The sequence below is a fragment of the Merops nubicus genome, unplaced genomic scaffold, assembly GCF_000691845.1.
Source record: "Merops nubicus isolate BGI_N331 unplaced genomic scaffold, ASM69184v1 scaffold15944, whole genome shotgun sequence".
NCBI lineage: Eukaryota > Metazoa > Chordata > Aves > Coraciiformes > Meropidae > Merops > Merops nubicus.
In genome coordinates this window covers 34,880-49,594 of record NW_008605023.1, presented here as the reverse complement: position 1 = coordinate 49,594, position 14,715 = coordinate 34,880, and the positions used below count along the sequence as shown (strand labels likewise).

General features: G+C 37.6%; 1 protein-coding gene across 1 annotated transcript in view; it reads left to right on the top strand.

The window, feature by feature from the left end:
- Positions 1-14,715, top strand: part of TTC3 (tetratricopeptide repeat domain 3) — a gene marked incomplete at its 5' end in the record, with an annotated part of 65,409 nt that overhangs the window by 20,337 nt on the left and 30,357 nt on the right. Inside the window, 6 exons of the mRNA XM_008939216.1 lie at positions 325-379; positions 7,341-7,401; positions 9,791-9,857; positions 12,083-12,220; positions 13,081-13,161; positions 13,850-13,962. Of these exons, the coding sequence (XP_008937464.1) occupies positions 325-379; positions 7,341-7,401; positions 9,791-9,857; positions 12,083-12,220; positions 13,081-13,161; positions 13,850-13,962 (515 nt within the window). The remainder of the gene's footprint in view (positions 1-324; positions 380-7,340; positions 7,402-9,790; positions 9,858-12,082; positions 12,221-13,080; positions 13,162-13,849; positions 13,963-14,715) is intronic.

The following is a 14,715-nucleotide window of genomic DNA, read 5'->3' as shown; positions in this document are numbered from 1 at the left end:
AGACTAGTAGATGATATAAATTGATAAGGATTTAGGGGGGAAAGTGTAAGTGTACAAATACCCTTTTATTAATGAAATTTTTCTTTACCTCCTGGTTGGGGACATAATAGACTGTATTATCATTGTGATTTCTTTGTTTCAATGTTAGTATTTTAGATATTTCTTTGTTAAAGTTTAGTGAGTAATTTGTTCTTGTTTGGGTTTTTGAGTGTGTGGTTATTTCTGGGGTGGTGTGTGTTTTTGTGTGGTTTGGTTTTTGTTTGTGTTTTGTTTGTGTTTTTTTTTTAAATCTGGGTAAAATGAAACTAACCTATTTGTTGTTAGGTGGCTGACATCCAAAGAACAGAAAGCAAAGGTTCCTCTCTGGAGCTCCGACCAAGTGAGTTTGGTTTTGCTATTTCTGAAGTCCGAGTCGATTCTTTCCTTGCTGTTGTTGTTATTAATAAGCAAATGTGTATCTGTTATTTTTCACAACAGTAAGCTACCATGTTTCATTTCTTTTCCTGTTAGCATGCAGTTACTTAGATAATTCTCTCCTGTATTTCAGTCTTCTTTCCTTCCTGCTTTTGTAGTTTGACTCTACTTTACAGGGATGAATTCAGAAATGACACTGGAATTAAAAAGCAAGACTCCTGAGTCACAGGCTAGAAATGCTTTCTTTCCTTTTGAGACAGGTATGGGATCTAAAAGGATCTAAATTTAAGAGAAGTGTATGGGTAGATTAGTAATCACAGAAGAACTATGAATAATGAAAAGCTCCATATAGATCCTTAAGCAAATAATCCTGCAGTTAGAGAGGATGGAGACCACAAAATGTTTGTCAGAGTGGATTTTTAGTGAGAAGCGTTAAGAAGTATAAGCTACTGTGATTTCTTGTTCATAGTGAAGTGCAAGCAGTTCTGATCTTCAGAGTGAAATCTTTTCATGAATTTTGCATGCTTGCTTGTTTGTTATGTTTTGGTGGTTGTTTTTTTTTTTATCACCCACTAAACCTGCTGTAACAAAGAAAGCATAAGATATTTCCGTGATGTGCAAATTTAAAAAAAAGTATAATGTTTGCATGGAATAATCCTACAGTTGCATGCTCATGCCATACTCTCAAGTTGTGACCTCCAGGGCAGTGAGTCCTTCTAGTCCTGACCATATACCAGTCTGAAGTCACTGGTGCCCAGCTCTGCTGTTCTTGGGACTCCACATAGACAAACAGTTAGCCAAACAGGTGCCAAAGTGCTAAGTACTTGAAGATTTGATTTTAGGAAACCAGTGAAGATATATGATAAAATATTATTTTTAAATGAGCAGTAGAAGTGATCTTACTCTTGTGGACTTCGGGCATATGCTAGCATCTTGAAAAAATTAAAAGATTTATTGGGAGGTGGAAAATGTGGGAAACGGCAAAAGAAGGATCAAGGTGAATTTGTTAGATGTTATGTGGTGGGAGAATAAATGGAAAAAAAAAAAAACCCAACCCCTATGAAGTGTTGAAGGAACTTAATGCAGAAGGCATAAAGAAGGGTGGAGGGTTTTAGAAAGAGGAAGTCAAGCTCTGGAAGACAACTCCATTTTCAGGAACTATACTTTGCTCCTTTCCACCATCTCAATCTGAGATGCACGGAGGCCATAGGAAATTTTGAATGAGTTTTAAGCAAGTGTCAACAGAGTGAATCCAGACAACTTCATGAGCGAGAAGGTGTGGTGTGACTAGTAACGGAGTCTAATGACACCTTGTAAATAAGGCTTTATTGAGGCAGTGGAAAAAGTCAGCATGCCCATATGGTGACCTCCTCAGTCACCAGCAGCAAGCACAGGACTGCATGGATGCCGAGGCTCCAGGGCACCGCCAGGGACACTCGGTGTCCGTGATGTGCAGAAAAGCTCCACAAGCCCCTGAAGCGGTAAAGTAGGTGTGTGTTTATCCAGCGCCAGGCGCACGCGGGGTCTCTCCACAAAGACATGCCGCCCTCTGCATCACCTGTCCTTCTCCTTATTCTCTAAAGTCTTACATGTGCATTAAGTTTCACAGTACACCTGTATATGTTCATTGGCTACCCCCACCCACCCTCGCTTCGTGTTATAATTCGCTTATCAGTCCTCCTTGCGCAGTGCTCTCCGGTGGTTGTCAAGATGAAGTAAACAAGTCTTCCTCGGAGTTAAGCTTTTCACCTCGCCTTCTTGTGCACTCTCTCTGGACTCTTGGTTTTGGCTGGAATTAGGGGTCCGAGCAGTCCTCCTTGTCTCAGTGACCTTGCAAGTCTTACACTCTCTTGTCCTGCTCTGACAGGCAGTTCCTTCCTTACCGCAATGGCTTAGCAGCCGGTACGTGATGAGGGGTGCAGCTGGCGCAGCTGGGGAGCAGTGCACCCTGCCTTCGCAGGCACAGGAAAGGCTGAGTAAAATACATGATGTCTAAACAGTTACCCTCAATTAAACGTTCCTAACCTCTAATTCCTTGTCTCAGTCCCCCATTTTCTAGAAAATTAGTAAATTCTTTTACTAAATTATTCATTTTTTTCAAGGGGGTTTTTGAAGTATTTTCCACTATCTACTTTTCTATGTAAATTGGTATTTCTTCCAAGCTTCGTAATTGGTTAAATTCTTTTTACAGCAGTGAAAGAAACATTGGGTTAATAAATATGTCATTAATACTAACACACCTAAGGCTAACAAAATATAAAAAGCTACTTTAAGCAGGCCAAGTTTGGGAGCCAAGAGGTAAGTTTATCCCCCTGTTCCTGAAAAGCACATGAGGTGTCATCAAGGGTGATAGCATGGAGTGTCTGAGTCTGTTTCCATATATTGTGCAGATCTGTAAGGATGCGCTGGCTTTGGTCCACATATATGCCACAACTAGAGTTAATTATACTACAGACTGCCCTTATGAGGCTAGTATCATATCTAAAGCTATTTGATTTTGCATAACAACTTGAGATAAAGAAGAGAGTTCTTCTTGGAGGGCTCTTACTGCATCCATGGTCCCGTTTTCTATTATTTCTATAGTTGCAGATATATTTACAATTGCTTTTTCTAGTTTACTCACTCCAAATGGAAGAAAAAGCTATCTAACAAAGCTGTGGAAAGCAGATGGATGGGTAGTTAATGGATTATCAGTATTTTGTTTGGTTTTTATAAATGTTTGGACCCATCCTCTTAGGGGATGTTTTCTATCTTAAGATGGTTATATCGGGGGTTGCTGCCCCTAGAGTACATGTTCCTCTCCAATCTGAGGGAGGGCTCTTTCTAGCTGTTGTACCACATATCCAAAACCATCCCTTTACTTGTGGTACTGGCCATGATGTCATATTGAATAGGTTCTGAATTCCTATCATTATAGTTCTGTTACACCAGGACAGGGTCCCTACATATATGGAATTTGAATATCGAATGTCATATTCCTTTTTACATCTTCTAAAGCATAACAAAAATGACTCATTACTGGGCAGTTTGGGGACATGGACTTTAAATGTCATTTCTGATATTTCCTGACCTGAAAATGAAATATTTGCCCACCAGTGACTTATAGTGAAAGGATTCCCTGTTTCATTTGATGGTAACAGTATCCCAATCAAGGGAATTTCCTCAATCATGGTTTTTGGCAAATGAGTACATATCCAACATTCAGAAAGGCTCCAAGCCGTAGACATAGTATTCATTAATCAAATGTATTGATTACTCTCCCAAGCTGCACATCCCCAAGTTCCCATGACTATTGGGAGCAAAGCAATTTTCTTGGTTAAATTTCTGTAACCTAAATTACTAAACATTCTTGAAGGCAGTATACTCATTTTGCTCGAGTGAGCTTTAGTTTCAGTTCATTATCACCCGGTGTTATTTTCCAAGGGACCTCTGGAGCCTTCTTTACTGGAGTGTGGTGGATCCAAGTGCTTTGTTCCTTGATCTTAATTGCGGTGAAAGTGGCGAGAAGCACCTGTAATGGTCCTTCCCACTGTGATTGCAGAGTTTTTTTCTGCAAGAGACTTAACATATACATAATCTTCAGGCTGTATGTCATGTAGTCGTCCATCCAGCCCTCTGCTCCGAGTTCCAGCCACGTGCTTTTCAATTTTTCTGAGTTGTTTGCTCCGGGCCATCATATAAGTGGTCAGCAGTTTGTCTAAGCTGCTGATGTTGGTAAAGCAGCGAGGTGTCAGAAGGCTAGCTGATTTTTAGAAAGGTTGAGGATGGAAGAAAGATAATGATGAGCTGAATTTGGGAGAGCACGAAAAATTCTTCTAGGCTAAAGAGACTGTAGTGTTGAAAGATTGACAAAGAGTTGTTTTGCAAGATAAGGCCATAAGGGGTGATAATGGGACATTAAGCTAAAAAGGAGGCGGTGTCTTGGAAGAAATAACGTAAGAATTGGTGGAATGGTCACCTTTCTATAGCTAATTAAAATGTGAATGCCCCACCTCTCAGACACACACAAGCTATTGTCAAAAGGAAAAAGGTTAACAAAGGTTCCAGACTTCACACCCGAAGTAAACGGCATCACACCTGAGTGGTCCCAAAAGATAGCAGGAGCCTCGAGATGAGGGAGTAGTAAATTACTGTCTTAAAATGTAAAGTTAGGAGTGACAAATTGACTGACAAATCATTTTCCTTCCTGTAGTTTCTTTTTTGTTACTGTTTGACACACAAAACCCGGCTTATGTCTCAAAGGTGTAGTCCTTTTGCAAATTATCGCCTGGCACCCCTTTTCTGCATGGAACTGGAATAAAAGCAAATATATCGACCCTGGCTTTTGCAGACCAGGTAAAGAACATAGTTTTGGGACAGCAGTAGGACTGTGAGATGTTGAATGTAGTAACATCAAAAAGCCTGTGCTGATTCCATGGGTATTTTTTGTCTGTTCCTCCTCCTCTGCCCCTCAGTTACTGTGTCAGTACTGATGTAGAACGTGGTGTTGGATTTGGAAGGGAGTTCTGCTCTGAATGGCTAGCTGGCACAGGGTCAGTGTGGGTGGGGAAGAGTAGCTTTCGTTTTCACAGCCTTTGTTCACTTAAAGGCTTCAGACTTGCAGGAGGTTTAATGTGAAGGAACTTTATGCCACTGTATCTTATCTTAAAGTTACTGTCTTTTTTAATTTCAGTTTTTGTCTGCATGTGCTATTTTTTTGAGAATGTGTGCATTTGTGTTAAATATATTTGCTTACTCTTGATAGGAATGTCTAACAAAAGTGATACTACTTTTACTAATATTTTAAAATGTTTGTGGGGTAAGTGAATCATGTTTGCTGTTGAACTAATGTATTTCCTTAAATATTTTAACTAATTCATCAAGATGTGCTTGTTAATGTTATTTAAAAGTATTTTTAAAAATCGGAAAGTATCATTTTCAGTTGGGCGTTATATGGGAGTAGTAGTTGTTTCTGTAGGAAATTTTCCAGAAATTATTTTTGTTGAATGGCTTTTAAAGTTGGGTAGTCTCAATCTCTAATTGGTTAAATGGTGATATACTTGAAGTATTTTCTGTCTTTCAAAAGGATTGTTTTCTATCGTTTAAATGTCTCTATTATGATGATTTTTTGATGATTATTAGTGTAGCTTTGGAGTTTTTAATGCTTATGAACTGTTTTAACACCTATTCAGACTCCTGTGTGACAATTTCAAGAAATGGTTCATGAAATAACTTAGTCTTTGTGACACTTGATTTTTGTTCTGATTAAATTTTATATGACTATTTTTTAATGAAAAATTACTTTCCTGGCACAAGGCATGAAGTACATAATGCATATGATTTAGATTGAGAAATTAGTACGTGAGACAACATGCCACTGGCTTGTGAGATTACTCGGATAGGTAGTTAGATGTTTTTCCAGTGTCTTTCAGTATTTTTGTGTCTGGTTATATAATACTTCTCAAAGTATCATGAATTAAATATTTTAAAGCATAGATAGTTACTGAAGCTTTATATATAAAATTATGGACTCATTTTTTCATATGTGATTTTATGGTAGTTCAGCATAAGTGTACTAATAAATCAAGCAATATTTAATGATTTATGTAGGTGTACCTTACCTTTAGGCTCCAGTGCTTGAATCCCTTGAATCCAGATGCTGGACTCTCTGTGATTCTATCCAACATTAGCAAGCCACGTTTGCCTCCTAAACTGCTTCTGAAAGGTGATAGCTGGAACTGCCCCCCTCTTGGACCAGGTAGCTGAGGCAGGAGGTGGCATTCCCATGTGCCTTGTAAAATCCATTAGATCTAACTAGGAGAAAAATCTGCTGCTCTGCACCCCTGTCAGCTTACCACGGGTAAGAGGGAGCACCTCCAACATGTGACACCCAACAGTTCTGTAACTGAATTAGCTACTGGCTGGTTCCTCACCAGTCCTGAAATACTACTTTTTGACTTGTTTGTCTAACTGTTTGGTTACTAGAAGGCAGGTCTCCCACAAGTGGATTTTATCACTGTTGCTGTTGAGTCAGTAATGCCTTGTAAAGTTCGAACTTAAAATTTTTGAAAGTTAAGAACTTCTTGAGTTAATCACGATTGAGTATGCATGTGCACAATCAGACACTTAATATTATGTTTTAATTCCACAGAAAATGGCTGAGAGGTGATTTTGCAGTTAATGGCATGTCTTTCTGGATTTGAGCAGTCACGATAAAGTTTTAGAACATATTTTCTACTTCCTTGTTACTAATGAATTGTTTATTCAGCTTGTAGAGCACTGTAACTAATCAACAGTGTGAGATCTCTGAAGTTGTAAAGTGCATTAACAAAGTTTTCAGTCTTTGACATTGTTTCAGAAATATAAAATAAACAGTATCACATGACAGATTCTTTCTTGTCTTTGGGCTGCAGTATTTCTACATTGTCAGGTTTATTTTGTAATCGGGGACCTTTATCTTGATCCAACTCATAGATTTATGTTTCTAAGATTAATGGGGGTTGAACTTAACTCCTTTGGCAATGTATTTGTGAAGCGGTAGTTTCTTTGAGTAAAACTTTGTAGTAAAAATTGAACATCCGTAGTGAACTGTTATTCCCTTTAAAAATTGTAGTTGTCAGCTGTGATTTCATATAACGTACTGATATCTTTATCTTGGAGTTAACTTTAGTAGTTGATACAATCTGGTATTATCAGATGATGTCTTGCAGAATCTTAGGATTCTTCTGTTTATTTGAAAGATCTTTTTCCCTTTATAGGATTAATGAAATCCTCTATTAATTAAAAAAATATCAAATTCATACTGTAACACTCGGAATTAAAACACTTTTTTAAAAGAAAAATTTATGCTCTATTTGTAAGGCAAAAAGAGAGTTCCAGTCCTTCCTCTTCAACCTCTTTGTTTTAGGTGATGATCATTTTGTTTGAAATACTTTTTCTCATTGCAGGCCAAAGTCATCAAAACAAAGGAAGGCCAAAACTCAAACCTGGTGACTCTGAAAAGACAAGGTAAGAAATTTTATTTATTTTTAATTTTATTACTATTTTGAGTTATTTTATGTACAGTTACAAAGGATTTAAAGCAAGTTTGACTTGCTGCTTGCTTTGTTTACATTGTTCACATACTCTAAAGGATACAGTTCGTGTTGAGATAGCTGACTAAAGTTCACAAAATTCCAGTTTTCACAAAGAGCCTGAGTTATTTGTTGAAAACTACTTCCCAAAGCTCAGATGAATTTTAGTAAATGAAGGCATAATTTCAATAACCTCTGTTTAAAACTTGCCCAAAAGCAAGTCACACAGCGTAGCTGTAAGAAAAAATTTGCTTCCTTTATAGCCAAAGATAGTAGGAATCTTGTTCCAGTTGTTACATTCAGACTTAACACCACAACATCACTCAAGGTCTGTCTTATTTTCAAGGCCTCTTTGTACTAGTTCTACTCCATTATTCTACCAAATAATTTTTAAAACTTCTCTGACAGTTCATATGCTTACTTAGAAGAAACAGTTTGACTGTGAGCAACAGTTTGACTTGTATATCAGTCTCAGGTTTGAATACTAGAAAAGAACTTTTACTTAAGGAGTTCTTTAGTTTTTTGTAGACTTGATTTTTTGCTTAAGGTGTATCAGTGTCTGATTTTAAGTACACAAATACTCCCCAATAAAACATACTGAATGTACATGGGTATGTTTAGTGGTTTGGTGGCAGAGTTAAATTAATTGAGATAAAAAGCATTAGAGATTTTATGGACAAAATTTATACTTCCATCTGTTATAACTTTTAAAACAAAGTTTAACAGAAGAGAGAATGATTTCCAGTGATACTGAGGCCAATAGTGATACATCCTCCAAACAGGTTTAATGAAAGCACTGCATTGATAGATGATTCCATATGCCAATGTATTTCCTCATCTAATAGTTGAGGAGTAAAGAACTGTTATTGATGACTTATTTGTAAGGTGACTGAGGCAAATAATGACTTACTACTTAAGCACACACAGAGGTGGAAGCTTTCAGTGTTTTAACTTGATCTGTGAAATTAGACAAATTAAGCTTTGACTGTACATTCTTGCATGTTTCGTCAGCTAGTGTTTTTTATTTGTTTTGGGTGATTACAAACAGGTGAGGGGTACAGCAAAATAAGTGGCTTACATTGAAACAGGAAAGTTTCTATTAAGTCATAATTTTTAGAGGCAGATTTCTCATGCAGAAGAATCTGAGCCCTTAGGAAACCTGGGAGCTGAACCAGATTATTCCAAGTCCTAATCTTAAGTGTGTATGACCACGAAACCTACTGTCTTTTAATCTGTACTTACCACAGAACAGTCCTGTTGTTTTCACATAACTCTTTGAATAGCACTGTAGCTAGGACAATTGAGACACTGTCACAGAAGAGGTAATTTATGTTATTTAACTGGGTTGCCACTGATGCGTTTAGCCTTTCATTTAAAATGGGAGGGGAAAAATGTTAGAATTCACTGTGGGAAGAAATCCTCTTCAGCTGAACCATCTACAAAATAGCTTCTCCCATGGGGAAGTTTATTAAACTTATAAAACCCACACTATTTCTCAACAAGTGAGGTGCATGGTCAGTTGCTGTCTCATCTCTGTTTCTGCAAATAGCAGATTGCTTGGCTTCCAGAAATCTAAGGAATCCTGTGACACAGTAAAGTCTTTATCTCACATGAGTGTCCAATGCCCTTGAATGTGGGACAGCACTGTATGTGCATTAGCAGAAAGCAGTATAGTAGCATTAAGCATTAACTAGGAGTCTTAGCACTGAGCATTTCATTTAGAGTATTAAGCAGTACTTTGCCTGTTCCTTACACTTTCTTCCTTCTCTAGCTGTGTGTGGCTTTTCTGCTACAGTAGTGGAAAGGAAGAGCTGGGAAGAGCAGCTCTGGTCCTCTCCTCTGCTGTTCTGGCCCCCACCATGTGCAGCTGCTACACGTGTTTGATTTTAAGTGATGGTTGTACTAGAATAAAGGGTGTTGTACTTTGGAAGACTAGAGAAGGGGAAGGAGGCTGAAACAGCCTCTTATACTGCTGCCTTTAGGGAGCTTCTGGTCACCTATCCCATCACTTGGTAAGATCAACTCAGCTGGGAATAAGATGGAAAAGATAAAAGAAAACAAGAAAAATGATGGAGAAGACTGCTACTTCCTTGAAGCCCTAGTGATTCCTGAGCCAGAAGAATATGAACTGCATCAACAGTACCATAGTCTTTGATAGTGCTATAGCAGTTATTACTGCAGTTGTCAACGTGTGCCATAATAATCTCTAGCACACAGGTGAATGTGATGTGGTTGATGAAAGAGCAGACGTTTCTTTCTTGCAAATAAGATTACATATAAAGTACATGTACAAACTCATGGTGCCATTGTCCTGTTATTTGTAGAGATCACCTTGACTTCAAGATAGAGTCTAAAGCCATGCAAGAGAAACTCTTCTGTAATGTGCAACAGGTAACTGGGAATTCCTTCTCATATGGCCTTAAGCATAAATCATTTGTCACCTTTTAGTAACACTGTACAACATCTTGATTAATTTAAAAATGTAACACTTCATGCTTGGCATGAGTTTTATCAAGACACAAAGGTTATGTGATGACACTGATTTATACTGTCTTGTGGCTGATGGTCTTCTTTTTGCTTCTCTTCTGTCCCTTCCTGTAACACCTCACACTGGAAATTAGTGTAACAAAACTCAGTGTAGTAATACAGTAACTGATTAAACCCATGAGTAAATAACATATCTCCCTTGTATTTTAGTTTGTAAGAAAAACAACAAAAATTACTGGGAATCATTCAGAGATTTAGAATACCCCTCCCAATGTTCCGACTAAATATGTTTTCCTGTGTTTGATACATACTTTTAGAAATAATCATAGAACACTGTATTGAATGGCTGTTTAATATTCTATGAAATCCATAAATTGAGAATTCTTCTAGGGTCTTATCAGCAATGAATTATGAGTATCCCTAAGGTCTTGGATGAAATTGCGGGGTTGTACATAATCAATTTCTCTCTGTTAATTTGGGGAAGACAACAGAAATCTCCATTCTGGTTAATTACCCCATAAGACAAGGATTCAGAAGGTGCAGGTTCTGCCTGTATTAAGAACCCTTATTTCCTTTAAAATACCTGTTTTTGTAAGGCTAACACATGACTAGTATTGAAAGTAATGTTTTTAGTTGGCTTAATCAGCTTCATGGAGCTGATTCATGGACAGTCAGATTCATGGACTTCCAATGTCATGGAGCTTAACATTAAAATAATATAATTTATTCTGTCCTATAACTATGCTTTGACAACATTAATTTGTATCAATAATTCTAGGAAGTTAAAATGTCTTAATCGTTTTTTCATTAACTCATTTCTGTATCTTGGTCTTTTTATTTATACTTTCCACTATCACTTCCACTTTTGTTTATAAGATCACCAGTATTTTTTTATGGTTGTCCTTTTTGGTTGGTTGACATGATGAAGACAAAATAAGATTGAATGTATTAGGAAAATACATTCAATACATGCTTTAAATTTAGTATGTCAAAAGCTTAATTTAGTTCACAGGAAGACAATTAAGTACACTGTTAGAATATTGTTAAAAAAATTGAAACCCTTTCAGGGAAGAAATTTTTTCTAATACCCAGCCTAAATATCCCCTGGCACAACTTGAGGCCGTTTCCTCTTGTCCTATCACTTGTTATTTGGGAGAAGAGACCAACCCCCACCTTGCTTCAGCCTCCTTTGAGGCACTTGTAGAGGGTGATAATGTCTCCCCTGAGCCGCCTTTTCTCCAGGCTAAACAGCCCCAGTTCCCTCAGGCGCTCCTCATAAGACTTGTGCTTTAGACCCTTCACCAGGGTCTTTTAAGACCAGGCTCAAATATTACTTTATGGAGGGAAAGAAAAGGAGCAGTTAGCGAAAAGCTTGTTAAGTAGGGTTACTTCTTACTGAAGATTAATAGTGAAATGAGATGGTGGCTTAAAATACACAGGTGGGCTTTCTTGTAACTTTTTTTTTAATGCTTAGGATTGCAGGAGTAAGTGCTGAAGGAGCTTCTTAAATAGTCAAATTACTTCTACCCTTGTACAATGATTTGCTTCCCAAAGCTAATTTTCTTTTAGTGTTTCAATAGAGCAAGGAAATAAAGCTCCTAATTTTGCAACTGCTTGGCTTGATTTATAGTATCACTACTGGAAATTCCCACAGACATCAGGAAGTATCTGTAGTGATAGGCTAATAACACAATGCTCTCTGAAACCTTCTAGCCTTAACTATTAACTGAATGGGGAGAAAGAAAAACGTTTGTACACAAAAAGGAGTGTACAAGTGAGGAAAAGAATGTCTGAGGTGCTTTTTTTAAGTGTAAGAAGAATTAAAATGATGCCTGAACTAAGCTTGAAACTTTCTGGAGAGAAAAGGATCTAAACTTAGTACAAAAACTAGATTTTTAAGAGATTGGCAGCAAAAGGTCCATGAAAAAATCTTAATGTTTTAGAAGTTCCATTTAAAACAGCTTTCTAAAAATATACCTGATTTGCTGCTTTAAGAGTGAAATTGTAAAAACTGTAGGAAGTACAGAATTTTAACAGTTGTCTGATACATATTTTAGCTAATAGCTTCCTTGCTTTTTTTTAAAAAAAAGACTTTTTTTTTGGACTTACTGTTCTCTTAAATATTCTAGGTGGATTTAATTATGTTGCCAGAAGAGGTTAAATCCCTTGTGCGTGACGCTTATACAGCCTTGATGGACCAGCGGTGTCACAGTGCTGAACAAGCCTTTTCACAGTTGTTAAGCATTCTAAATCCCGCAGAATTAAAGGTAAGCTGAGAGGAATAACAGAGTTTATTGGAGGAATTTAAGTTTATGCTTTCATTGTTTCCTTCCACCAAAATAGTCATTATTATTGAATTGTTGCCTGTGATGTTGATTACAGTGCCAATCACTGATAAGTCTGTTAATGAACTTACAAAGAGAACAGGATAAAAAAACCCAGACAATAGTACCATAGGATGTATTTTTGTAATGTTCATCCTACATGTGTGTTTCTAGATGCAGTCCACAAAAAATATTTACCAAAAATGTATCTAGCCAATCAGTCACTGACCCATTTGTTGTCCTAGATTTCTTTAAATTGTTGTACTGTAGCATTTTGTATGACAATGTACGTGCACGTTTTGCTGCGTTTCAAGTTCCCATTTTAATAAGGGCTGTTGCAGTGCCAGCAGGTCTGTCCAGGCAAGTACTGCACCAATTCATCTGGAACTGACATCTGGTTTTTTAGGAGGAAAAAGGTTAAGGAAAGGAATTTTTATTTTAAAAAAAAAAAGGGAAAAAAACATGCTCAATTTTAAACATGAAATACAGCGAAGACTCACTGCACTGCATGAAGTCAACGTACTAAGGCATGCAGCTACAGCACTTCTGATAGCAGAAGTTTCAGGGTGTGTCACTTAGAGATGTATAGGGAAGCCAAATGACCAACAGTTAAGGTGTAGTTAACTGTCACTTTTTATGTTAATTGTGACACAAATCTGGGTAGAGGCTATGATAACAACGTTGAGAAGAGTTTCCTAGCTCTGTTGTAGTGAAGATATTCAATTCACTGTAGACAGTAGTGTTCTAGTTACCAGCAAAGTGTGTTTGTGCCTGCTACGATTATAATTTTACCCTTTTTGCAGCCACTGAATCTTCATATTATTAATTATGTTGTAATTGTCTACGGACATGCCACTGCTCTCCTTGGAATTGGACAACCTGAGGTATGACATTAAGCCACTACATTGCTTTTATTCAAAATTGTAGTTCAGGTAGTTGGCCATACTGTTTTGTCTCTTAGCAGGCATAAAATAAGTGGGGAAGGAAGGGGTTTTGTCACGGTTTAGAATCATAGTTTAAATTCTGGGACTGGATCTTTAATGGTTTCACGTTTAAAAAAAAATTGTTAGGTTAATCTTTCAAATGAGATTCTTAAGTATTAATGAAGTACAGTGAATTATTTTTCCTCTACTTTGTTATAAGGTAGGTATGCACTATTCTTTCACAAATATTCTGCTTCTAAAATGGGAGAAAGAATGCTTTTGGTTCTGGAAAACACCAAAAGTGTGGGTTATTCAGAGTTTTTTTGGGGGGCTTGTTTACACTTTTTTCCAGCAGTGTTTAAAAATATTCAGTGTCTTGGAATGAGTTAAATGTCTGGGTGTTTCTAGCTCAATCATTTTATTACATGATGTTGGAGGGCGTCCACATTTATAGAGTAAGTTTCTTTTTTAAAAAAAAAGGGAAGCCTTTGTATGTGATTGTAAGGTTGTTTAATTCCCTTTACTGCTCCTAAGACTCATCAAAGATGAGGGCATACTTACCTACTCCTACTGGAGCTAAAAAAGGAGAAGAAAAGTGAAAAGCTTCTGGCAAAGCGTCACAGTTAAGTGTCTTAATTTTATTTTGAAGTCATTGACAAAGGCTGAAGACGAGTTTAAGAAAATAATTGAACAGTACCAGGAAGAAAGATTTGGTTGTTTGGCATATTATGGAATTGGAAAAGTATACCTCAGACAAAACAGGTTGGTATAATATAAAGCTTCAGTGTTTCATGCAAAAAATATTTTCATTTGAGAAATGTGTGCATTTTTCAATTATTCTTTGTCAATCACTGAATTCATATATGGAACTGATGTATTAGAATTTTAAGTTGGTTACTGCTAAGGATGTAATGGAAGCAGACTCCAGGGCATGGATCTATGACCGACCAGCACACCTCTGCAGTTCAGGAGAGTCCGTAGGAGAAGGCTAAAAAATGATGATCTCAGGGAAAAATGTACTGTAAAGGAAGCTTAACTTATCTTAACACCAGGGAGACTGGAAGGTAGCCTTGGGTTTTAGATAAGGCAGCTGCACCAGTGAGTCACTGGGTTCCCTGAGACAAAGAGAAATGTCTTCCTGAGAGAGCCAGATGAGCATGGGAACGGAGGGGGGGGGAGTGTATCTGTGGCTCAGCTGCACATGAAGTGAAGAACCTGTACAACTAATAATCTTGAGAGTTTAGGGCTTGACCTGGCTCCAACCCACATATTCCTGGAGGTGTTTCTTCCCAGTGTTCTGACGGTAAGGGTGGAGCGGCTGGTAACAGGAATCGCGTTTGTATTGATTCAACTGCATGTTGCAATTGCTGTGCTCATGTGATTTCAGTGTATCCCTGTATTGCTCTGATGAATCAAAATCCCCTGTAATGCCTCTGGTGAGTTGACTGTGGCGGGCTGCCAGACCTTCATCCCGCTGCGCTCCCACTTCCTCTCCTCGGTGGGATGTGGGAGGGG